Source organism: Aptenodytes patagonicus, chromosome 2, assembly GCF_965638725.1.
Source record: "Aptenodytes patagonicus chromosome 2, bAptPat1.pri.cur, whole genome shotgun sequence".
Taxonomy (NCBI): domain Eukaryota; kingdom Metazoa; phylum Chordata; class Aves; order Sphenisciformes; family Spheniscidae; genus Aptenodytes; species Aptenodytes patagonicus.
The window spans coordinates 30,043,996-30,070,754 of record NC_134950.1 but is presented as its reverse complement, the minus strand read 5'-3'; the positions used below and the strand labels follow the sequence as shown (position 1 = coordinate 30,070,754).

At 38.6% G+C, this 26,759-nt stretch overlaps 1 protein-coding gene across 1 annotated transcript in view; it reads right to left on the bottom strand.

Moving 5' to 3' along the window:
* CNGB3 (cyclic nucleotide gated channel subunit beta 3) overlaps window positions 1-26,759 on the bottom strand; it is a 74,519-nt gene that overhangs the window by 5,610 nt on the left and 42,150 nt on the right. Inside the window, exons 10-16 of the mRNA XM_076328948.1 lie at window positions 23,181-23,303; window positions 12,385-12,526; window positions 10,239-10,398; window positions 8,676-8,773; window positions 7,491-7,574; window positions 5,262-5,380; window positions 584-730 (exon numbers count right to left, since the gene is read on the bottom strand). Of these exons, the coding sequence (XP_076185063.1) occupies window positions 584-730; window positions 5,262-5,380; window positions 7,491-7,574; window positions 8,676-8,773; window positions 10,239-10,398; window positions 12,385-12,526; window positions 23,181-23,303 (873 nt within the window). The remainder of the gene's footprint in view (window positions 1-583; window positions 731-5,261; window positions 5,381-7,490; window positions 7,575-8,675; window positions 8,774-10,238; window positions 10,399-12,384; window positions 12,527-23,180; window positions 23,304-26,759) is intronic.

The window sequence follows — 26,759 nt, the reverse complement described above, 5'->3', positions numbered from 1 at the left end:
AATGGTGATCCTAGCAAGCTACAGCCAAAGCAAGATAAAAAGCAGTTTGGGTTTGAAATCCCATTTCAGAATCCTTTTGAACAAGATGCACAGCACTCCAATCTGTGTACTTCCATTTTGTCGGGCCTTTCTTTATATCCATTCCTAACTACTGCTTAAGGTTTTGGAAATGCATAAAGGCCTGTGGGTGCATTGAAGTGTATCTCTCTAGAATTAATTGCGAGTGTTCGGTTGCATCTTTGAAAACCTACTCCTTAACTGACATCTGTCCTGCAGTTTCTTTCTTGACTATGTACGGAGTCCTGATATGCATCTGTATCTCCTATTTGTTTTGTTACCTTAAATACAATGGAGAAGGCAACTACATTCAGGACTTCGTTCTACTTACCACATTTCCACAACTCTTGGAGTCCCTGCCAAGACCATGACTTCCACTAGATACTACCAGGCAAATCTGACCTCTAAATACAAATGTGTTTACATCTGTTACTCTTCCAAGAAAGGAATGCAAATCTGTCTAGAAGCCACAACTGTCCATTCTGCAGTTAAATAATGTGATTTAAAAACTGTTAGTAGGACATACTTTGCTTTCTTCATGAGAAGTTTTTCTGACTCAGGATAGTGCACTAAGATTTCATTGAGTGTTTTCTTGTCCAGAATGAAAAGGTTGGCAAAACCATGAGCAACCACGTCGGCAGTCCTTCGATTTCCTCCACCTGCAGCTAATAAGCTAGAACGAAAATAAACATCATCAGTTCAATTGTTACTTGTCCTAGTGAGGAATCTCTTTGCTGGTGGTTCTCCATTAAAGTCATCGTAAAGCTCATTTACGTACCCTTATGTTCTGTAAAGTCCCTTTGCAGTTGGGGTTAGAAATATCGTCTTGCCTCAGGAAGGCAAATTGTCACTACTGGTCAGGTGTATGTAGATGCTAAGGACTGTGAAAAGTCTTGCTAGATAGAGACGTTTCTCCCAAGAGACACCCACTGCAAGGACTGCATTTGTTTTAGTCCTCGTGTGAACTTGGCATTTCCTCAATTTTATTGTTGAAAATTATTTATATCAGAAATAGAGCAGCACAAGTCCGTTATTTTTGAAAGAGTTATTTGCAATGAATGAATGATTCTCCCAGAATTTTAATTTTCCTGAGTGAATAACTTCTGTGGGACTCTGGTTTTCAGTTTTCTCACATACCACATCTCACATTTGAATGTTGGCAAGTTGAATGGTATGGATTAGGAAGGTCTTTCACGCCGACAGTTACAAATGTGTCCGCTAGAAAAAGAAGGCTATTTTGTTTTGAAAATAAAGCCTTAGACCAGTTTAGCAAGCACCAGTTGGCCATAGGAAGGCTATCCACATAAAAATCAGATGTTGTACAAATAAAAATTAAATTGTTCATCTTGCATTAAGCAAATGAAATGAAGAAAATTCACTTCTCAGCTGTGGTAATAAGTAAGAGAAGTTGTGTTTTGCTCTTAGGACTAAAATTGCTTTATCACTGTATTCAAGGAGATCTACCCTAAAATTTGTCCCTTAAATATTTCCCAGTGAGTTAATATTTTTAGAGAATATTTAGTAATCTCTAAATTTAAAAGTTATTAATAAAGGATAGTCTGGACCCCATAAAACATGATTTAATACTTATCCAAATTATTAATCAAGGATATATAAATATTGGTTGTAATATTAAATACATTTATAGAACATATTTATAAATATTAGATCATACAGATAACATTATATTTTATTTATAAGGGATAGTATGAGATCTCTGCAACTGTGTGTACAAGGCTATTTTTACACACACACACACACACACACACACACAGAGTGTTTTTCTGCAACCCAAGATAGCAATCAATATATGAACTGAAGCTGAAAATGCCATATATCGTCTTCTTTTTAAACAATTCTGTACAATTCCTCAGATAGAATAAAATTATTTGCACAACAAGAAAAGCAACTAAAGAAAATTGCAAACAGCTTTTGAGTTCTGATGAGAATCACTTCTCAACAACTCATTGAACAATCATTTTCAGGCTTTCCTAACAGAAAGCTCATTTTATCGAGGCAGACTAGGACTAAAGAGATCAACTTTTTCATTATGGTGATGATGTGAGGTGAATTTTACAAGTAAGGCAGTCCTTGCTCAAACAGAATCTTCTTTGACTAAGGACAGCGTTATGGACTTCATAATTTAATCTGTTTTGGCTATTGTGCTAAGAGTTACGTGATAGACCAAATTTTAAAAAAATAACTACATTTGCCTTGCAATGGTTCTTGGTAATGTAATATCTATATTAATAGACAAATTTGCTTTTTTTACCTTACATTTTTTACTCCAGTTGTTAGCCCGAAATGCTGTAATATTAGTATGAGATGATAACTTTTGAATTCTTATGCTAGCAAATTTAATTTAGAGGTATAAAGTCGTCAGAGTGATGACTCAGCTGATCTCTTTAGGAAGCTGCTGTTCATTGAAATTAGCAAATTGGTCCAGGGAATGGTGTGCGTATCAGCTGAACGTGCAGGGTTGTGCCGGCTCAGCTCGGCACCTATGTGCTTATGGAGAGAACTGGTAAGTCAGGAAAGGGAGATAGGTCTGGATCTTGCTTCTGAGCAGGATGTCAAACACCTAAGGGCAGAGCTCATTGAAAAGCAGCAGCTGCCACTTTGTGGGAAATCCTGGGCCAAAGTGGAAAATGTAATCTTTCACAAAGATAAATACTCCCTTTATTTTTTATTTTTTTAAATAAAAGTTAAAGTTACAAAACAGCTGAAAGGCTAAAGATGAGATCAAACATTTAGAGATCTTCCTGTCAAAAATTTACATATAATGGAGAAATATTTTTATTTTTCCAGAATTACCATTTTCTGTTAAGAAATTGATCTAGTGAAATAACAGTAAAAGGATGAATGAGGACATCTGGCTTAAAGTGTAAATTTCTCTGGGCTAATGAAGTGTTGTGTTATAGTTGAATTTCTCTCTTTCCCAATTGTCTGTGCAGACAAGCTCTCATTAAGGCAGCAATCTGTTTGCTTGTGATTCTGAGATTATTTTGCTTCCCCAAACTGATATTATCTATACAGGAAGGTAGTAACGAGGGGAAGATGTTAATTGGAAGGCAACTCCTATTTCTTAATCTGTTTCTGTAATAATTTTCAAGGATGAAATAGGAAAAGGACTTGTTTGACATTAGTCTTGCATTAGCCTTCTAGTATAATTCAGGGAAATTTTTTGAAATAAACGTTTTTTCTTTTCTTCAACTCCTTTGCCCTCAGAGACTTTTTAAGCATCATTTACATGCATTTTGAACAGAGTGAAATTAAATAGCAAGTGTCTTATAAATCATGCAGTTAAGCCACTCGGAATGAAGCTGACATATTTCTCTAAACAAATCTTGAATCAGAAATCAGAAGGACATCAGCCTGATATCAGGTGATAACCATACTATGAATACTGAGGGGAAAACTTGGTTGTGCTAAGTGAAGCAATATTTCATCCATTAAAGAATATTTTTTTTCATTTTCTACTGCTTCTTCCGTATTCAGAAGACCTTGACAAAACTTATATAGAGAGGCACTATACAAACTCATTATTTTGTAACACTTCGCCACAAGGAAGAGGATAAATCTCTACTGATACACTTAGTGCTTCATATCTTTGCTTTTCTTCAATTTTGGAGATGTCTGCCGGTTGCTGTGCATTTTCTCCTTGAGCTTATCCATTGCCTGTCATTTATATGCAAATTATGTGTGTCTGAACTGGTGTGCTGCCGCAGTAGGTCAACAATGAATAAAACAAGACTAGAAGCATAGGGTTATAGCATTGCTGAGGGCTGTACTGGCCATATTGGCAATGATGTGAAGAGTAACACATACTGGGAAATGAATCTTTAAAGGCTATTGTGTAGTTCTCATGTGGAAACAAGTGCTCACCTGTATTATATCAAAAGTTTGAACATCCCTTCCTTGTTTTAAAACCAATCATTATCATTTCTCAGTTTAAAAAATAAAGTCCTTGCTCCAAGTACAAGACTAATAAATAATTGAAAACTATGTGCAGATTACATATCTGGGCTGCTGTAGCTTTTTCTTTTATCTTTTCATTATTCAGCCCTTACTGAAAATCAGTGCATTCTCAGCCTTTCCACATCACTTATGACACAGTATTTTGTTTTGAGGCTTTGCTCAGGTATTATATTGTCGCACAGAGAAATAACTTTCAAATAACCTTCTCTCAAATAGCTGATATAATTTCACTGTCCCACTCAATGAAAAAGGTCTGTATCTATGGGGTGTATCAGGTGTTTTCCACTTGAGGTCTAAGCAAGTTCTGTACGCACGTCACTGCATAAACAGGAATGTTTCCCCTACCACAAAGGGAGACACAAAAAGAAGATAAATGTAAACCTGGCACAGAGCTGATTACCGCTTTTCAAAAGGCAGATTAAAGCTACCAGCAAGAGGATTAACAATAACAGGAAGGCAGCTGGAAGAAATCAAGAATCCAGTTTATCACATGCAGCAGCACATGTATTTTATTACTTTTCCTCAGGCCAACTTCAGCAGGGGATGCAGTGCCTAAAATCTAGCACTTGGTTGGCTAATTGGGGAACATGGCCCATAAGAGTTAATGGATTTTACATAGCAACCACATGGAGAATATAAAAACCATTTGTAACCACCTGAGAAAAATCTTGTCCTCCAGATAAACTCATACCCAAAAATCTGGTCTGTCAGCCTTTTTCTTGTTTTGTATGCTCTTAAACAAATACATTTTCAAATGTGGATGCCTGATTTTTGGCAACTTAATCCCTACTTCAGCTCCTAAATGAACCAGGCTTATTTGCTATTTTAGATTTTTTATCTCCTTTGTTGGAAATTAATTATCAGTTTTACCATCTGCTGTGTAAGGGCACCTAGTCTCACTATACAGGCAATAAAATGCATTTGGTCCTGCTGTATTGCAGATCTCAGAACAGGAGGATGTATTATATCTGAAGGATAAATCTGTCTGTATATCCCTGTGTACATTGCCCAAAACACTGGTCTCAGACCTTGCAAGATTAGTCTCTGATGTTTCACTTAGATTTTCCTTCACTTACCTGCATCTCCTTGCTCAGTGTCGTCTTGGTTGATCCTACCAACTTTCCAGCCTCCCTGTGGTAGCTGTCATGCTTACCACAGAGAAGTTAAACAACCATTGATTATTTGACCAGTTCTAAAGAAACTGTTAAAAATAGCGATGGACCTACCTGATCTCCCCAAATACAGCTCCTGCTTTTAGTGTAACCAGGACTTTTGTACCATCAGGGCCTCCAAGGACTTGAACTTCACCCTGTTTAATGATGTACATCTCTCTGCCAATCTCTCCCTGGGCACACAAACACAAAAAGATCCAATGTTTTAGCAGGGAAGTATTTTTTTGTTAGAATAATCTGACAAAGTAGTCTTTAAATATCATTCCACTTTCTCATAAACAGGTTTACCGGTATTATGGAGAAATAAATGTTTGCGCTACTTTCCCTAGCACTGAGCACAAGCACAAGGACTAATTGTGATGTGGAACAATATTTGAACAGGAGTAAGACCATCTAGGCCAACTTGGAAAAAGAAGACTAGATAATAATCAGGATTGTAGCAATCATTTCCATCAACTATTCTGGTGGAAACTAAAGTATTTCAGCAGCATATTTAATAACAGAGAAGTGCAAAAAAAGCCTATGCTTCATGGTCTAACAAGCTTCAGTTTTTACACTATTCTTTCTAATCATCACTTACCTAATTTAAAAGGAAAATAAGAATAAACAATCATTCAAAACTTTGTCTACTTTTATGTAATCACTAGATGGTTTAAGAGATTATTAGTTTATTTATTATCCTTTGCATGATGTACTAGGATTCAAAGCATGACTTCAGTATACACAATAAAAAGCAGGCAAACTGGAGTAATATAATGGACTTCACAAACATGATTATAACAGTCCTCACAACATCTCAGTAAGACAGGTAAATAAATATTTTTCTACTCATGCAGCTGGAGTAAATGAGGCAAAGCAGCAGTTTCATTTTAAAAGTGTTGCAACAGCAACAAAGCCAGAACTGAAAATGTAAGGCTTGCACTTCTTATCCCTTCACTTGCACCTCCAAGCCTGCATGTCGGAGCCTCCTTGAAAAAGTACGATGAGGCCAACACACATCCAAGGAGGAGGTAGTTCCAACAGGGTCTTATTCCCTACTACATGTTACAGCATTAATAGGATTATGATGGTTGTTGGCCACATAGTAGATCTATACAAGTGAGTGGCCTTTTAGCTCTGAATCAAGCTGGAGTAAAATGATACTTCAAATCCATCCTTTTTGAGAACACTTTGCATCTGACTGCAGGATCAAGACCTTGAATCTGTTACTGTCATTTATTATCTCTGTTGTGGCAGAGTCCCAGCCGCAGTCTAAGATCCTTTCATGCTCTGCATTGTACAAGCAAACACACCAAACTACTCTTCCACCCTTCCTAGCCAACAGAAATTCTGGGATTGGTCTTTGAAGTGCATCCTTTAGTGCATTCACAAATGTTTAACTTCCTACACTGTGGAGTCAGTGGGACTAACTCAGCGTTTGGGAAGAGGATCGTATGCTTAACTCTTGGAGGGATGAGGACCTTAGTGAAGATCGTGGACCAAAACTGCTAAAGACAAGTTAAGGGGTTCTGATGGTCACTTCTGGGTGTGGCATGAACTGTGGGTCACTTGCCAGAACAGTTACAGTACTGATACTTCACCCTCCCCCATGCTTTAATTACATCCAACACTGCTTACGAGTATGTTTACATGCCTTTTGAAAAAAGACTTGGGTTCACTTGGTCAGAAGCTGAGCCACCTACCTGCAGTACTATAAGGCCATGTTTGAGCCAAAACGCTAAGAGAAGATAGATGGCTTTGCTAAGGGACAGTGTGACAGCATTCAGTTGGAAGTCTGGAGATGGCTCAGAGCTGTGAGTGAAGGTAGAGCAAGATCAGATCCTGCTGTAAGGAGTGGTATGGGATGCAGTGTATTTTCCACATTCTTGGATAATTCCACTTAAGAGTTTCTGAATACACAAATGAAGCACATGCAGAGCATCATAGATTGAGATCTCCAGGCTATGTTTGTATGTATATATGTATAAAAAAATTAAGCTTGCTCCATTTTAAATATTAAAACTTCATGATGTATCATTAGATAAGCCATATTTACATTAAGTACTTTCCCATATTACTATAATTTTATGGTTGATATTGTAAGTAATAAAATCCATATTGTCTTGTTCTAGATTGAAACTTGAGAGTGCATTTGTTATTACTACACAGAGTACCTTAATTACTTTTATGCTATCTAATTCCCTCAGGATTAATTGTATTTAAAGGACACTGTTGACCGATATCTGAACTCTTTTTCTTAAATACATACTATAATCATTATTTGAAAGAGACAACAATGCTCACCTTTTTGCAGACAAAGTCACCAGGTAAATATACAATGGATTTCAACCTTAGCAGCATGTCATATATCATCTGGGTATCGCACCCCTGTTAAAAGAGTTAGAATCGATTGCTCTATTAATTCAGTAACACAAGTGATTATTAGTGCTTACACTGGGCAGCAAAACCCAACAACACATGAATGATCCAGGGATTCATAAGTGGAATGCAAACTCAGAACATCATAAGGATCAGCTTTTAGGGCAGAGAAAAGACTGAAAGAATTGTCATTTCAGATACTTATAAAATTCCCTTTAAGTTGAACATCTCTTCAATTTTTAAAAAGTAATGTTCTGTACATCTAAATTTTGTGTGGAAGCTCAGTTAGTGCTACGTTCACAGCTTTATGGGTCTCTTATATGATTTTTTTTTTACTGATCCAGGGGAGAAAAAAACCAGATCATGTCAAATGTTGGTATGAATCTATGAATTCCATGTCTTCAGCAAATGCGGCAGAAACCGTGAAGATATGTAAAGTTTATACAGAGATATCATGTGATTTTTTTTGCAATTATCCTAACAAACAAATTAGTGTTAAGGTAACTGTATGTCAAGACTACTTCTAAAAATGCAGTGTATCCTTGGTTTTGCTGTCAAAAATCCAATCTTAAGTACCACATTTAAATTTAATTTCTGGGAAACTATCATGATAACAAAAAAAAGCTCCTTTGCACAAAAAGTTACTAAAAAGTAGCATTCACTATACCAAACTTATGTTGCCAGAACACATAGCATTAGTGATCTCTCAGGCAGTGCTAGGCAGTATACAACAAGGCAAGGTGAACTGTATTAAAAATTACATTCTTCTATGTCTGACTCCTGAGATTAGTTATACTCTGAAATCACTTACAGTCTGACCATATGTCACCATATGGTGACCACGACACCATAACATCAGCTTTAATATGTTGATACAACAGGACTGTGTCTTAATCTCATTTGCTTTTTTTTTAATCTCTGCTTTGACACAAAAATTTCAGAGGCAGGCACTTGGCTTTATCCTGACATGTATCCATTGACCAAAATATTTCTTAGACCTATTTTGCCTTGCATATTAACAAACATTGTTAAGTATTGCAAGATGTACAAAACAAGGTTTCTGTCTCAGGAATACCACATATTTCTGCATTCTCCTGTAAAAGTACTTGCTTTGAATAAGTCAACTTTATTGACAATGGCAAAGTTCACATCAATTGCAATGTCTAATTGCATTTTGGTTGGCATCTGCTCCAGTAATTCTGATTCATCTGTAAAAGAAAAAAAAAGAGCAAACTCTGTTAGCTAGAAAGTATAAAGGAAGAATGAAAGAATGTCCATAAAAATAAGTATTGTACAGAAAAAATAACTTAATGGAGCTATTCTAGCATTTATGAGTTCAAATGAGGAAGCTGCTAATATGCTTTTACTAAGAAAGTAGTACTTTCTTAGTAGAACTCAAAGAGTTGCGGTCAATGGCTTGATGTCCAAGTGGAGACCAGTGATGAGTGGCGTTCCTCAGGGGTCAGTATTGAGACTAGTGCTGTTTAACATCTTTGTTGGCAACATGGACAGTGGGATCAAGTGCACCCTCAGCAAGTTTGCCAATGACACCAAGCTGTGTGGTGTGGTTGACACATTGGAGGGAAGGGATGCCATCCAGAGGGACCTTGACAGGCTTGAGAGGTGGGCCCGTGCGAACCTTATGATGTTCAACAAGGCCAAGTGCAAGGTCCTGCACATGGGTCGGTCAATGCCAAGCATAAATACAGGCTGGGCAGAGAATGGATTGAGAGCAGCCCTGAGGAGAAGGACTTGGGGGTGTTGGTTGATGAGAAGCTCAACATGACCCGGCAATGTGCGTTTGCAGCCCAGAAGGTCAACCGTATCCTGGGCTGCATCAAAAGAAGCGTGACCAGCAGATAGAGGGAGGTGATTCTCCCCCTCTACTCCGCTCTGGTGAGACCCCACCTGGAGTACTGCGTTTAGCTCTGAGGCCCCCAACATAAGAAGGACATGGACCTGTTGGATCGAGTCCAGAGGAGGGCCATGATCAGAGGGCTGGAGCACCTCTCCTATGAAGACAGGCTGAGAGAGTTGGGGTTTTTCAGCCTGGAGAAGAGAAGGCTTTGGGGAGACCTTATTGCAGCCTATCAGTACCTGAAGGGGGCCTACAAGAAAGCTGGAGAAGGACTTTTTACAAGGGCATGTAGTGATAGGACAAGGGGTAAAGGCTTTAAACTGAAAGAGGGTAGCTTTAGATTAGATATAAGGAAGAAATTCTTTGCTATGAGGGTGGTGAGGCACTGGAACAGGTTGCCCAGAGAAGTTGTGGATGCCCCATCCCTGGAAGTGTTCAAGGCCAGGTTGGATGGGGCTTTGAGCAACCTGGTCCGGTGGAAGGTGTCCCTGCTTATGGCAGGGGCGTTGGGACTAGATGATCTTTAAGGTCCCTTCCAACCCAAACCATTCTATGATTCTATGATTCTATAAGATACTGTCTTTTAATTTACATATCCTGTCTCAAATTATAACCAGAACATTATATAAATTAATAGAATTTGTCAGATAGTAAGCATCATATTGGTTTGGAGTTTTTTTCTTTTCTAAAGTAAATTGAATATCCTCCTCACTTCTTGCACGCAATTCAGAAAAGCAGAAATGTGACTTTCACTCTGTATCTGTACAACCACTCTCACTTGGAGTTGCTACATAATAGGAATTGGAAAGCCTTACCCAGCATTCCCTGAGAGTCCCATGTGTATTCATACCAGGTTCGAACACGATTTTGCACCACTTTTGGAATAGAGTAAGTGTTCATATAGGAGACAGTGTTGTCCATGTTGGAACGGTAGTAGTTCTGTCCTGCTGTAGCTGCTCCAATTACATCTCTCATCTGCAAACATCAGTTGTTGTTACTACACATTTCAGCAAAAATAGTCTTGATTTGAATATCTCGTCAACCACATATAAAAAGAATAAAATACTTGTTTGCAAAATCACTGGTTAATTATACATTCAGCTGCATGTTTTGAATAGGTGCTTCATCCGCTTTTTCAGAAGCATTACAGATTTAATCTAATTGTGTTGGAAAGTCTATATTTATGATTTTAAAAGAATCATTTGTGGGTTTTAGCTTATTCTTCTACCTCATATTTCTGGACATGCATGAAAAAATATAGATAATGTTTTTCTTAAAAATCTGTAATAAAGCTACTCTGCACTTCGTGTGGAATGCAAGTCAGAAGTGAAGCAAACTGGGCTAAATTTCTCTAATAACATCAGCTGGCACCACTAGAATTAGATCCTGCCACTGTTTAAATAGTTAAGCGAATCTAGATCAGTCCTAAAAATGCACCTAGGGTTGAAAGTTGTCCTTGAAGATTTTAGTGCAGGAACATCATTTAACATTCCAACACAAATATAATTTAGTTTTTAGAAAGTGGATGAGTTAATGTTCATAGATATTCCTTCTTCAGAAGCATAACTATATAGACATGTTTTTAGTCAAATGGTTTCATATTGCAGTGGCCAAGGATTACTGTACCGGTGGGCTGAATTCTGCTCTTTATTACAGAGATGCAATTGATTGCAGTAGGAATAACATTTTTTAGGCAAGTGTGCTAAACCAGGAATAACTCAGTAATTTTAAGAGCTCTTTGTAAACAGGAATTATAACAAACTGCAGCGAAGCTGTTTGTGTGTTAAGATTTAAGGTTTGAGTCTGCAAATGACTATACTGGTTACAAAAACTAATCTGCAGAATCTCCTTGGGGAATGGTGCTTTCATTGACAGTTATAGCAATTTAGGAAAAAAAAAATAATATGCAAACTCTGAAGTTGAATCCAATATACTTGAATTCAATAGTTTTCCAGAAGAAATATTTTATATGAACTACTTTGTTTTATTTTTGGTAATTCTTGTTTGTGGATGAATATTAAATCCTATAGGCAAGAGTCTGTTTTGTGATGATTATCTCTTCTTGCATTTCTAAACAGCAAGAGACATGCAATTTTTAACTGTTTGATTGAACTTTTCAAATCCTGTATTGAAAATAGAAATTAAATTTCAGTTTTCATCTTTATTTTTTCGTAATAATTCTTCCAATAACAGACATGTACGAATCAAAAGGTCTGGAATAATTTCTACAGGAATATGATAAGATATATATATATATAAGACTTATATATGATAAGTCTCAAATAGGAACCATGGCATTTGTTTTTCTGTAGGCAAGGTATTTTAAAAACTATGGATCTAAAGCCTAAGTTTAATAGTTACAAACCAGAAATATTTCAGTTATATTCATTTGGAAATATAATGGATTTGCTGTGCTATGGGCTTTTTTTTTTCCTCCTGCCAAATGAGAACCAAGAGAAATAGAAGACAGTTAACTTTCAGGTTAACAAATATATTGTAATTTATGGAAGAGAGCAGAATTCTAGTTTGACAAAAATCATGGGATTTCCATTAACAGCATTCTATTAGCAGTAGTATCAAGCATGACTTATTCAATAATTTGTACATATTATTATCATACCTATAATTATAATTTTTATATCAGATTTAACAATATAGTGTGAATGTTAAGGAACTGTCTCCTTGGCTGTGAGGAATAAAAAAGAAATTATACATAGTTTCAAGAATCATCCATGTCCTGCAGAGTCTTGGCTTTAAATCAGCTTGTGTGCAAAAGGGCTACAAAATGGCTAACTGATTAAACACATGTATTATTGTCAGCAGAATAAGTACAGATGACAGTTAAATAGAGGGACATTCAGATGGCAGCTAAACTTTTTCCCAGAAGTAAACTTCATTAAATTGAATATATTATCACTACATTACAGTAATTTGAATGTCTCTATTGATTTCTTGATGTACCTGACCAATTAAGCTGGAGAAGACAAAGACACCCAAGAAATAATTCAGCAGTTGAAAAACTATCTCAAACAGGGTTTGTGGTTCTGGAAGGCCACCGATGGTGATTAAAGTACGAACTGCCCAGTAGTAACACCTCAGATACCTGTGGATACAGACAGCATTTTTGTAATTGACTATAGGTATTTATGTGGTTCAAGTTAAGCATATACATTCCTGAGTTGGGCCTTTCAGTGATGCCTTTCAGTCCAAAAGTCCTTCAGCATCTTTTATAAAGGCTTATGATTTTACAAATGATACAGTTGTGTAAATCATATTGAGCTGAATGTTCTCACTAACAGCAAAATAAGAATATATGGGAAATGCAGTGGTTACTTACTGTTCTCCAGTAACTCTATGCAGCATTACAGAAAACTTCTGTAACAAATTGCCAAGGTGGATATTATAGCATTAGAATGCTACCAGTGAAGATACCATGATGTTAAAAGCAGTGTAAAAGTGTTAAGAGACTTCCCAGAATTTGTCTGTAGCATACTAGATGCACACACATCTGAAGGTCTCTTCCATGGCTTCACTTGATGACAACAGTGTGAAGCCTTATGATGGTCATGACAAATGCAGTGTTGTCCTCCTCGTGTCTGTTCATTTTCCTACCCCTTTAACCACACTGGTCTTCCTCCCACTCTGCTTCTGAGCACCGTTCATTGGCTCTGCCTCCTGGGTTATGTCAAACAGAAGTTACACGTTTCCACAACCTGAATGTTAACCCAGCTTCTCCAAGCCACTTCACTTATTTAGCACTGAAAGGTTGACTCCTGCATTAACTTCTCCTAGTGGCTGGCCTCCGCTAACCCTTCTATCACCTTAACAAACACTTTCTTGCCTTCTTCACTACTTTCCCTCATGCCTGGGTCTTCCATCTGTCCATCAATGGCTACCAAACCACCTTGTTAACACCCTTGAAGACTTTTCTCAGAACTCTCTTGATCTAGAAGCCACTTATAGCAGTGAGCGATGGTCATTCACTAAGACTCTGCTTCAATGTATGGCTTATATTGACTCCTTCCCTGTATCCATCTGCTCTCTCTTACTTCTCATACCTGAATTGTGAGCTCTTTGGCCAAAGACTTTTTGTTCTGTTTGTACAGCCCTCTTTGTACAGCCTTGTGCATGACAGAGCCTGTTGCATTCAAGCGGTGTATTTCTATTAGTATGATAACACAAGTTTATGAAAACAACAAAAGACCTGGACAGAATTTTTTTTTCTATTTTTTGAGGATAGTCATACTAACTCTTTTTTATACATATATATATGAAGTGCCTTAGCATCTCTAAGCTTCTGTTTTAAATTTTGTCCTACAACATGGCACCACTAGTAATGCAGCATCCCCCATACTGAGCAGCTGGGATTAATTAGTTCAAGTCATTGTCACGAATGTACTATCATTTCCTTCTTTTCTGAGCTAACAAGTAATTGGCTTAGGAATATTTTTAAAGGCCCCCTATTAATTAGATTTTGACTTCCTAAGTCTCTGTACAATCAGACTTCAGCTTCACTAAACATTAGGAGTGGAAGTTCATTTTCCGTAATTGTACAATGAGATTTTCTATTATTTCCTCTATGACTATGGCTTCTGAAACAATGAAGATTCCTTCTATTTGTTGAATTTTATTGAGTTTGAAATTAAAAAAAACCACAGAAGAAATACTTTTTGAGATGTTTGTTTTGAAATAGACAGTCTTGCATGCATCTTCTCACGCCTACCCTGAATCTGAGGCCACCTGATCTGCTTGCAGACTTCAGATATACATTTTAATTTGGTGGCCTCCACTTTTAAACTCCTCTCATTAAGATATGACCTCCACTGCTATTAATAAATGGTCCATGTAACAATACAATTGGAGAGTCAGTTTTGTGCAAATATGAGGAAATAAACTCACAATAACAACCAATTCCAATGAGGGTTTTTATTTAAATCATTTGAAAGTCTTTCACCTAAAATGTCAGGCTTAACCAAGCAATTGATTTTTGCTTTTCATTACAAAGTCACTTTTTTCTTGGTTGCAAGAAGTGCAATAACAATGATCACTTTTACCATAGTTTTCTAGTTTTAGATTTTAACAGCCAGAACTGGCTGTTTTCATTCAAAGTCCTTAAGTCAAAAAATTAATTGCATATCTGCCAGCATGTCATTTTTCCTTGTTAGGGGTGCAAAATGAACAGCTGGATTACACCACTATAATATTTTCATTTGGGTTAAAAAAAAAATCATGACCTATGCATGCTTCCAGAAAAGTATGCATAAGTGGCGGCTTTCTCTTGGACTTCTGTAGCATAAATAAACAGTAAGAAAAAGCCTCAGATCTGTTCTGGAAGAATTGCAGATTTAGGCATAAAATGATGTGTCTAGCTTGTCTGAGGGGAATTATCATATAAAGCATATTAATATCATATTCATTTGCCATAACTGAGAATGCTGTAGTGCTTGAAACATGTATAATTTATGAATATAAAAGTAAAGAAATTAACATTACTTCTGTGCTAGTTACTATAGGAAACGAAAGTAATTAACCAACTCCCTCACCCCCAATGGCCTTGGATGCCAAAATTGCTAAGTCCACCATGATAGACAATATAATCTTCATTCTGGGAATGCCTACAAAGAATGAAAGCAGCTCCTCAAAGGAATTTAGGGGTCACATTCTTTGCAGTGTTGTATATCCAAAATGTAAGAGATTTTTTTTTTCAGATCTGCCCACCCATTTCTGAAGATGTAGTTAAGACAGTATATTCTTCTGTAATTTTACTTCAAAAGAAACTTTCTGCTGGCAAAGTCACATGATATTCACTATCTCTTAGGCACAGGTTTTATATTTTCTCCATTTACGCATCTTATTGTTTTTATTTTAATCTGAACTGAAAGTTACACAGTTGAAATATAAAGCAGCTTTTTTCCCTAAGAAGGGGAGAAATGAGATTGTAAATTTTGTTTAAGGAAAGCCAGAAAAAACAGACTCCTATTTCAACAGTATTTGCAGCTCTGCTTCCTACTAGGTAGCGTCTGGAAACCATCATTGCTCACCATACGGCTTACTAGCCTGCTATAAAATTACTGTTGAAGCAAACAACATGAGACAAGAAAGGGATTTTCCCTCTGCACAACACAGAAAGTATGTTTATCCTTCAGGCAATCAAACTACTAGATTTTTCCCTAAAATAAGTCCTAGGTATGAAAACATTCAGAAACACTGCAAATAAGATACCTTGTAATATTATGCCAATAGAAATACCTTTTTAAAAAAAGTCCATTTCAGAGTATGCTAAACTTCTTACATGGTTTTGGTTAATCAAATCTTTGTGCATGTGGCTATCAGATTTTAAGGTGGTATTCACACATTCATTTCAGCCCAGGGAAGCATTATTTCAGGGCTATCACGTTTGACTCCTTTCAGATTACAACCAGAAGGGGTTTAAGCAGAGTAAAGAAGTAGCCTTTATAAACTGGTACTCTAGTGACCTCCTTCTTGGTACCTCTTTTTCTTGAGTGACTTATTCATCAGGTGGCTGTGGGTATGATGATCTCAGACAGGATCGTGTAAACTACAAACCTTTTAGATAAAAAGTATGGCTGCAAGTAGCAGGTCTGAAAGCATTAGGTCTGACATCCTTGAGTTGGGCTGTGCATTCACAGGTTGTCTGGAGGCACAAAACTGCCTCTGTATAGCAAGCACTGCGAGTGGACACATCAGACCTATTGCAAGTGCAATGTATAGCTGATATCTACAAGATGCCTTTTAAGATATGCCAGTCTTACTGCGTATTGGGCAATGCATACCAAAGAAGTAGAGTTGTTCTAGACACGTGCAGTGACCATTTCCTGGGACTTCCAGATATCCGCTAAGTCTGTGCCCAGAGCAGGAAGGCAGCAAGCTATACAGAAACATCATCAGGATGCAAATAGATGTCTTGATTAATAACTATGCCAGAGAATTTTGCAGACTACTTGTGAATGACTTGCAAACGACAGAAGAAATATACTATGAGCAAAATGGAATGATTTGTTTTGCCTAAATTTAATGCTGACCTGGGGGGTTTGCATGGGAATGTCAGCTCCCTAGTTTTAGTTTCCCTTATGGGCAGTGATGAAAGAGGCAGATACTTCCATGGGACAATTCAGAACATCAACATTACATTCCTGCCTTGAATCCCTGTCTAGAGGGTTTGTCCATTTTCCTGAGGAATTAGGGAGACCTATTTCTTACTTAGGTAGTTAAATTAGATTGTAAATAAACACATATATTTCAAATTGTTCACTTAGCTATAATTCAGAGACCTTTTCAATATCCTGCTGCTGTGGTTACATAGGCTTTACACTATGGTGTTGCATCAGGGATGCTATCCTTCTGCATTAGGAGAGACTGAGGCCTGTCTGCCTAATTATACCAAGCTCATGAGTGCAGTTTTAATGTTGGGAACATCTTGTGTGACTGCCTTTTGCACCTCAGGTCAAAGGCTTTGATTGAAGGCTGCCATGCAAAAGACCTCAAGTCTTCTTGGACTGGCACTAACACTTTAGAGTCTGGGCATGAGCTGGAAAAGAATACAGCTAGCAGAAATTTGCAAAAAGAGCTACTTGGATAATTTTGCTTGTGGTTTGAGTGCTGTGTACCGCTGTTAGTTATAAATTGAAGCTCACCAGTTAGTATGCCTGCTCAGAAACATATATATAATCAAATTGGTAAGGGAAACTGTTGTCTGTGTATTCTTTTTAGCCTGGAAAGGAAAAAAAATTATCCTAGAAGTGTTGACATTTTTAAGAACTGGTTTTGGCCATAACTAGCAACATTTCATGGACACAGCAGCAATTCTACATAAAACATGCATGCCACTAAATCAGGGCCAGATCATTTGCTTTGGGTCAGTGTAATCTGAGACCACTAGAACTTTATTTGTCAAACTGCTTACTGTCATTTTTTTTTAATTAGCTAAGAAGCTATGTTTGTCTCATCTTCTTTCTGAATGCGTTCTACGTGAGACCAATGGCATATTTTGCTTCAAATATTGGCAACTCTTACTGCGATGTGAAAGGACATTATATCTGCACTGCTTGTGCAATAACAGATACTGCAGTTCTGGTCACTTTTTCTGACAGATTTTTCCCAGATTGTTCTTAAGTCCTGCTTTCTAGAGACATGAATATACCTAGAAGTATCTTGTCTGATATGTTTAAATTCATGTTGCATCTCCAATAATAACTAATGTTCACACAATGCCTCTCTGTCAAAAATCCCCAAATATTCAACAATCAGATAATATGACATGCCTGATTCTCTAAGGCGATGACTATCCCATACAGAAGGCATTTGCTGTTAGTGGGATACCAAGCTATACCTTATGAAATGCAGCTCAACATGGGATACTCTTTGGAGTTCCATGTACATGGGACCATATAATCCAGTATGAGTTAGATACAGGCAAAAAAATAAAGTCGTACATTCACCAACCAATGTCAAGATGAGGTAGATTAATGGCTTAATGAGGCTTACATGGATATATTCTAATACGCATTTTATTTCAGTATCTCAGTTTAATGCAGACCTTGAATTATCAGTTTGTTATTATTGTTTATAAAAATTCTGCCCTGAATCCCATGTGATTTCAGTGTGACATCATTTGAGAAATGTTTTTGTCTCCTTATGGAAAAGTTATCACAAAATATTAAAAAACCTGACCATTGCCTCTGGGCACAACTGCATTGTCTGTGCTCAAGCTAGCAAATAATTTCTACCAATTGTTTCACTGAGTGAAATGTAAAATATTCTTGTCCATGAAAAACAGGAAGACTTTCTTTTGCCTGTCCTCTAGGCTGTTTTGAAGAAACATTAAAAACTTGAGGACTAAGTAAGTGTCCTGGTTTTGGCTGGGATAGAGTTAATTTTCTTCCTAGTAGCTGGTACAGTGCTGTGTTTTGGATTTAGGATGAGAATAATGTTGATAACGCACCGATGTTTTAGTTGTTGCTAAGTAGTGCTTACACTAGTCAAGGACTTTTCAGCTTCCCATGCTCTACTGACTGAGAAGGCTGGAGGTGCACAGGAAGCTGGGAGGGGGCACAGCCAGGACAGCTGACCCAAACTGGCCAAAGGGACATTCCATACCATGTGACGTCATGCTCAGTACACAAACTGGGGAAAGCTGGCCAGGGGGGCCGCTGCTCGGGGACTGGCTGGGCATCAGTTGGTGGGTGGTGAGCAATTGTACTGTGCATCACTTGCTTTGTATATTCTTCTTATTATTATTACTATTATTTTTAGTATTTTATTTTATTTCAATTATTAAACTGTTTTTATCTCAACCCATGAGTTTTCTCACTTTTACTCTTCCGATTCTCTCCCCCATCCCACTGCGGGGGGGTGGGGGGAGAGTGAGCGAGCGGCTGTGTGGTGCTCAGTTGCCGGCTGAGGTTAAACCACGACAGTCCTTTGTGGCGCTCAACGTGGGGCACGAAGGGCTTGAGAGAATAATAGAATAACCAGAGCGCATTAAGGAATTTATATCTGTTAACAGTTGCGGGTCACAATATTGATTCATCTGTTCTCGATATTAGTTTATCTGATCTACATCATGCTCTTTTTTTTGCTGTACATGGTAAAGATTAGTGTTGGTTTTTGCAGTTTGCTGTGGTCCACAGTGATTAGTGATGTTTTGCTTGGGAGGTTTGTTATTAAAACACTGGCCTTGAGCTTAATCTGGTATTTGAGCTTTGTACTGAAGCCATTACTGTACTTCGTGTACCACTTCGTGGAGACAATTAGCAATTATAGTTCTTCCTCTGAGAGGTTTTTTATGGAGGAAATACAGAATGGCAGCATCACTACCATCTTCTATGACGTTTCCTCCTTCATTACAGTAACTTTTCAGTATCTTGAACATCCTTGGGTAGTTAAGATACTTCTATTGGTATCTCTTGGGAATATTGTTTCAATTTTGTCTAAGGTTAATAAGCAATTTAAGAATATCATCCAGAGATCTGCCCTAAGGCTGGATAGTTATGAGGCAGGGTGTGTGGGATAGGATGGGCAAGTACCTAGGCCAATGGGCACCCCCAGTGTTTTGGAACTTCACTCCTGAACAAGTGCAGAATCCTGAAAAGTTAGTAGAATATTTGGAAAAAGTATGCTGTCACCCTGGCAACACAGATCACTGCAACGTGCTGGGGCCTGGCCCATGCCTACCGAGCCCTGTTCAACACTACTCAGTACCCTCAAGGGGAAGAGAAGGTCTCTGGATCTGATGATACAACGACAGACCCTGCGGCCACTCCAACCCCAGTGACAGGCCCTGCGGCTGAACCAAAGAACCAGCCTGTGCCGGTATCAGTCACCCCTATATACAAGAAGAAATCTCGGAAGCGGAAGTCGGCTCGTTTAGTAAGGGAGGAAGAAGCTGCTTCTAAAAGGGAGCCAGAGGGAGAAATGTACAAGGCAGACTACCCTGGAGTAGGGCTATCACGAGAACAGCAGGAGGAGAGCCGGCCGCTGATCAGGGAGGAAGAAGAGGAAGAACTCATAGACGAGGCAGTGACCACCCGATCTCTACCCCTGAGTGAGCTGCGAGATATACGAAAAGATTTCAGCCGTCGTCCAGGAGAGCATATTGTCACCTGGCTGCTCCGATGCTGGGATAATGGGGCCAGTAGCCTGGAATTAGACGGTAAAGAAGCCAAGCAACTGGGATTTCTTTCTAGGGAAGTGGGCATTGACAAAGCGATTGGAAAAGGGACACAAGTCCTCAGCCTTTGGAAGCGACTCCTGTCAAGCATGAAGGAAAGGAAATATAACATCTTCAAGGAAGATGTTATATGTCACCCAGGCAAGTGGACCACCATGGAGAGGGGTATCTGAGGGAATTAGCTGTGCTGGAGGTGATTTATGGTGACCTGAACAATGAACAACTATCCAAAGATCCAGATGAAGTCAAGTGCACAAGACCCATGTGGTGAAAGTTTGTAAGGAGCTCACCATCGTCATATGCCAACTCATCGGCAGTAATGACCTGGAAAGATGGAGACGGACAAATGGTGGATGAATTGGTTGGTCAGCTCTGGCAATATGAAGAAAGTCTCTCTTCCTCCCTTGTCTTGGCTGTAGAGAAACTGTCCTGGAAGCTCCAGCAACTTGAAGAGGATAGGTTCTACTCCCCACCTGTACGGACCAGTATCTCGGTTATTAGGAGTCAGTGTTCTTTTGCTCAAGAGAGAGGATGTAAAGGATACACACCACGGGGCACCCTGTGGTTTTACCTATGTGACCACGGAGAGGACATGAGGAAGTGGGATGGAAAACCTACCTCAGCCCTAGGGGCACGGGTACATGAGTTGCAAGGGAAAACAATCACAAAAGGGGGTTCTTCCAGGAAAATTGCTGCTCCAGTTTCCAGTGGGCAGTTCCCCAGACAGAGTAGAAGGGCTGATCTTACTCCTGATATTAATGAAGAAACTTCTGACTCGTATGTACAAGAAATGAGAAACAAATACTGTGATGAGGATTAGAGGGGCCCTGTCTCCAGCCAGGGGGAGGAAAGGGACAACCGGGTTTACTGGACTGTGTGGATTCGGTGGCCTGGCACATCGGACCCACAGGAGTATAAGGCTCTGGTAGACACTGGTGCACAGTGTACCCTAATGCCATCAAGCTATAAGGGGGCAGAACCCATCTGTATTTCTGGAGCGGTGGGGGGATCCCAACAGCTAACTGGATTGGAAGCCGAAGTGAGTCTAACTGGGAATGAGTGGCAGAAGCACCCCATTGTGACTGGCCCAGATGCTCCGTGCATCCTTGGCATAGACTACCTCAGGAGAGGGTATTTCAAGGACCCAAAAGGGTACTGGTGGGCTTTTGGTATAGCTGCCTTGGAGATGGAGGAAATTAAACAGCTGTCCACCTTGCCTGGTCTCTAGGAGGACCCCTCTGTTGTGGGGTTGCTGAAGGTCGAAGACCAACAGGTGCCAATTGCTACTACAACGGTGCAGCGGCAGCAATATCGCACCAACAGAGACTCCCTGATTCCCATCCATAAGCTGATTCATCAACTGGAGAGCCAAGGAGTGATCAGCAAGATTCGCTCACCCTTTAACAGTCCCATATGGCCAGTGTGAAAGTCTAATGGAGAGTGGAGACTAACAGTAGACTATCGTGGCCTGAATGAAGTCACACCACCGCTGAGTGCTGCTGTGCCGGACATGCTAGAACTTCAATACGAACTGGAGTCAAAGGCAGCCAAGTGGTATGCCACAACTGATATCGCTAATGCGTTCTTCTCAATCCCTTTGGCAGCAGAGTGCAGGCCACAGTTTGCTTTCACTTGGAGGGGCGTCCAGTACACCTGGAACCGACTGCCCCAGGGGTGGAAACACAGCCCTACATTTGCCATGGACTGATCCAGACTGCACTGGAACAGGGTGAGGCTCCAGAACACCTGCAGTACATTGATGACATCATTGTGTGGGATGCAGCAGGAGAAGTTTTTGAAAAAGGGAAGAATTTTCAGGTTGCTCAGTCTTAGTTACCTTATTTTTTAATTATGAGGCAAGTATTCCCAAGAATGACATTAACAAAAATAGCTATAATGGAAATTTGTTCTGTATTTTTCTTGTCAGGTTTCTGGAAGCCTTGATCCTGCGAATAAGTACCTGTGTATAACTTCACTTACATAAGTGGTCCCACTGAGCTCCATGAGCCTGCTTGCATGTGTCTGACTGCAGTATTCAAGCTGTGTATTTTAGTGGTGTGTGGAAACTTCAGCCATGTCATTTTTTTGAGAGAGAACCCTAATTATAAAAAAATCAATGCTGCTTTACACAAAGTGTGTTTTACTCTCAAAGGCTATTTTCCTACCCTTCAAGATAGTGACTTCACACCAAACTTGTGAAGTCTGGCAAAATTACAAGCAAGAGGAGCATGTCTCCAGGAGAAACGTGAAAAGTTGTTTAAAGGGTGATTTATGACAGCAGTAGTATATTATATGCGGTTTTGGAAAGATAGCAATTAATGAACAAATTGAGCTTCTGTGGCTTTAACTATATTATGGCCTGTAAAAGAAATGAACATTCATACTTCTGAACCTACTAGATATGTTTTTATATAACTACACACAAAATATATTATGACTTTGGTATTTTCTCTTGCTTCCTCTCTACCATCTTAATGAATGTCGCTTACTTGGCATCCAGCCTATTGTTGTCACAAGGAGTTTGTGGAAAAGTGTGCCAATATCCAGTCCTTCCCACTGGAGACACTCTGCCACATGTTTAAGCATGACCTTCTCAAAAGATCAGAGAAAGTGGGTGGAATTTTTTCAGACCAATCACCGTGGTGTTTAGAGGGACTAAAATGTTGCATTTTAATGACACAATGCTGTGTGGCAGGAAAAAAATCTGTGCCTCTGATTCCTTTGAGGGATTGTTCTGCAATCCTTCTAACAGTTCCCATGTGCATATGTAATCAGTCAGTTTAATTTATGACCCTTGTTGCTTTCTAAATGTTTAATTAAGTTAGTGCTTAGCACTGACTCATAAACCTTTAAAAGCTGAAAGTGGTAAACTGATTATTCACTGCACCTGCCCTCCAAATATGTGTTAGTAATGAAAGCTGCTAATTAGAAGTCATGGTGCTAAAAGTTTGCTATCCAAGCACTTGTAAAGTAAGGGCATACCCTGCAAGCAAAGGCATGGGAAAAGGAGGGGGATGCAGGAAGGAACAAAATCAACAAAAATCTCTTGCAAGAGAAAAGGACTTACATGTTTCCTTTGCCATCGTACACCCATCTAGTGCTGCCAAGTCCTTCATAGTCTGAAGCCCAATAATACAGGCATGCATTAATGTGCAAGATAAACAGCAAGTATCCAGTTGTTCGAATGACCCTATAAAAGTCAACAGATTCCTGTAAAACAACTGACTTTTTCCTTCCTTTTAATATGGAACCCATTGCTTTTTTGGATCAACAGTGTTTATATTAAGCATCCACTAAGGAGTTCCCCACCTGTATTGACTTTGTGAAAAAATAGCTGGCAGTTACATGTTTACCCAAGGTCAAATAAATATCTTTCCTAGAACATTTGACACAGGGTAATTTTTAAATTATCGTTCCCTGAGGACTTTATAATCCACTTCTTTAATTGGCTATGAATATTTACAGAAGTTTGAAGCTATATTAATGAGTCTAGAGGGTTAATGTGTTTGCCAAACTCTGTTCAAGATAGGCTCTAAACTTGTGAACCAGAGCCAAGAAATGTCTGAGGTCAGAAATAAACTGCTTTACAAGAGCCGTGCTAGGAAGCCTGCAGTAGATCCGCTAAGTAGTATGATTTAGTGGCTACGGCAGGAGTTATATCATTCCTAATCCCCGTTCTTATACTTATGGCCAGTTCTCTGAAGAACACCAATGATGAACTACTTAAGCACCAAGCAGCTTTCTGTTTAATACAATAATGACCTCATTGTATATCCTCTGTTCAGTGCATGGGGATCAAAAGAAAGATCTCCTGGATTTAGCTCTCCATTAAAATATTCATACAGGCAAGGGATAAATAAGCAGGAAAAATACAGGACTTTCCTAAACACAGGGAGGCTGGTACATAATGAGTTTATCTGCTACAGCTAGAACTCAATGCAGTTTGCAGTGCATAATAACTGAGTGTGTGGTTTTATGAAAATTTAATAAGTTCTAAGTTAGGTCTATAAACTAAGTTAATGGGAGATAATATCTCTGTCATTGCTTCTGTATTATGCGCTCCTTTGCTGGTTCTTCAGGTACTATTGCATGTCCTCTTTTGCCTTTCCATGCCATTGAGCAATCTACCTATGTGTACTCTTCTTCTTTAGGATTTTGACAAATAAATGCCACTTTTCTGTTTAGATGTTGGTGTGCTTCTAGGACAGCTCTGTTTAGGGTTGCAAGCTATTGAGAACAGCAGATAGCTGATGTGACCTAGTAATATTGCAATATTGACCATGCTGGGTCTGTGCACAAGTTTGAATCCATGCAAGTGGACTCCTGAGGTCTGAGTAAAGGTTCTGGAAGCCTTTGCTACAATATATATTATATTTCTCTAGGCACATGTTAAATCTACCACAATGGGTAGATAAGATGTAGTAACTTTTGCTAGCTCTATTCCTACAAACTCAAACTAATGAGTTTGAGAAGAGAATCCACCCAAGCACATACACTTGCTGTGTAGAAGTTTAGTTTGACATTATCTAGTTAATTGGTGCCTTATCACTCAAATGGTGACCATACCAGGATCTCAGATCAAAACAACATTGTTACATTCAAATAAAATGCAGTAGTTTGCACAAACAGCCCATCTTTTCTATATTTTTTAGCTCCCATTTGTACTACTCTTCTCTTTAACGACCTCTCCTCTCCCTTTGTCCTTTTTCTTTCCTTACCCTAATGCCTTCTGGTAAGCCAATCAAAAGATCTCTGTTTTTACCAATGAGCACCTCAAAACCAGAGAATCAGTGTTTTCTGAAGAATGTTTTAAAGCATTGTATCAGGGCATGGCATGACATTTAATAGGTGTTTTTGCAAATACAAAATATAACATTTTGGTAGCACAGTATGCAGGCATTTTTTTTCTACCACAAACCTTAGCAATGCACTGATGGGAAAGCCTATAGATAATAAAGCGTCAATACTGTTAACCCTATATATGCTGAGCAATATTGAAGTCCATGTGCTCTACCATTGTTTTTCTGCACATCTTCAGCAGGATTTAAAATTGCATTTTAGTTATGAAGAATGCTCTATTTCACACATTTCAGGTTTCTGGCCTCTTAAGAGTATGACGTAGAAAATGGATTCAATTTGTAATATTTACATTCTGCAGTTTACATTCTGCAAGTGATTTAATATTGGAAAATGGAAGTGGGCTTGTGACCAGGAAGCAAAGACGCAAGCAGCAACACACAGATGTGGCACTCAGCCAATACCATGCTACAAAACTGTCTAAACTAACAAGGCAGAACAGCTTTGCAGAGTAACTGGTTCAGCCTTTCCCGCTACTTCATACATTTTACAGGACCAGTGAGATCTTGCTCTGTGTGTGCCTTAGCATTTCTAAATGAGCACCTTCTCTGATTTTTGACACACAAATCAACACCACATCCTTCAAAGTTAGGGTAGTTTGAAGATATACACATCTCATTCTCAAATTGCCCTTTAAAGAACTTTTTCCCATTCCATACTTTTATATAGTGTGAAACTCTGTCCCTTGTAAAACTGCCTGTTTGGGTGAAAATGGGTTTGCTAATTTGTTCCCATTTCCTTGAAAGCCATATACACACAAAATTACAGTTACATACAAGCTAATTACTTAATTCAAAACCATCTATATTAAAAATCCATATCTCCCAGTACTCACTGTCAATAGGAGATACAGAAAAGTCATTGAATTACGACTCCGAAGAAAAGGAAGCAATATGGAAATTAATTAATTAATTTTAAAAGTTCTCAACATTAGAAAAAATTAAAAAAATATAAGCAAGAGAGATGAAAACTCATTCTTTTTAATGAGATTAGAAATTGGAGAAGATAGGGAGGCAGTGATTCAGAAACTGAAAAGCAATTTCTTCATCTTGTGGAAATTCAGACAAGCCTTCTCTTGTACCAACAAGAATTTAAAAAAAGAAAAAAAAAAAAAACCCAAACCACAAAAGTCTCTTCAATAAGTGAAAGGAGAGGGCAACATAAGAGTAAGCTTTGTGGAGGTCAGCATCTCAAATATACTTTAGCAGAACTTTCAAACTTCTAAGTTTTGTTTTATTTTGCAGGTACATGAAAATACGAAACAGACGATGTTTCAAACTCCTTTTCGAATTAACTAGTTTCTAAATCTCATAAAATATCTCATTTGCAATGTATAAATACCAAGTCAACCATTTAAGTGCAATAATCTCTGAAATAGAATAAGATGGTAAATGACAGATTGTTATTTCTGCTGCAACAGCACACAGGAACAATACATGCCTCAAAACTGGGACAGGGAAAAAAAAATCTGTTGGTGTAGGAATTGCACAGGATAAACTACGGCTGGTGACGCTGACAGTAGATGACAATAATGGTGACACAGTAGATGGGTTCACTGGGTCTTAGCAGCATCACTGACTGCTGAGGGGCCTATGAAACTTGCCATACTTATGTCCATGGACTGTTTGAGTTGGTTCCAGTATTATTCTAGTCAATGCAGAAGGTGAGAACATAGTGCAGCAGACAACAGTTATAATCACTATTTGAGATCTGTGCTGAATTGATTCTTATCCCAAGTTTAGTCAATGCAGTGGAGGATCAAGTTTCTATATGTGCCAGGTTCATGGTG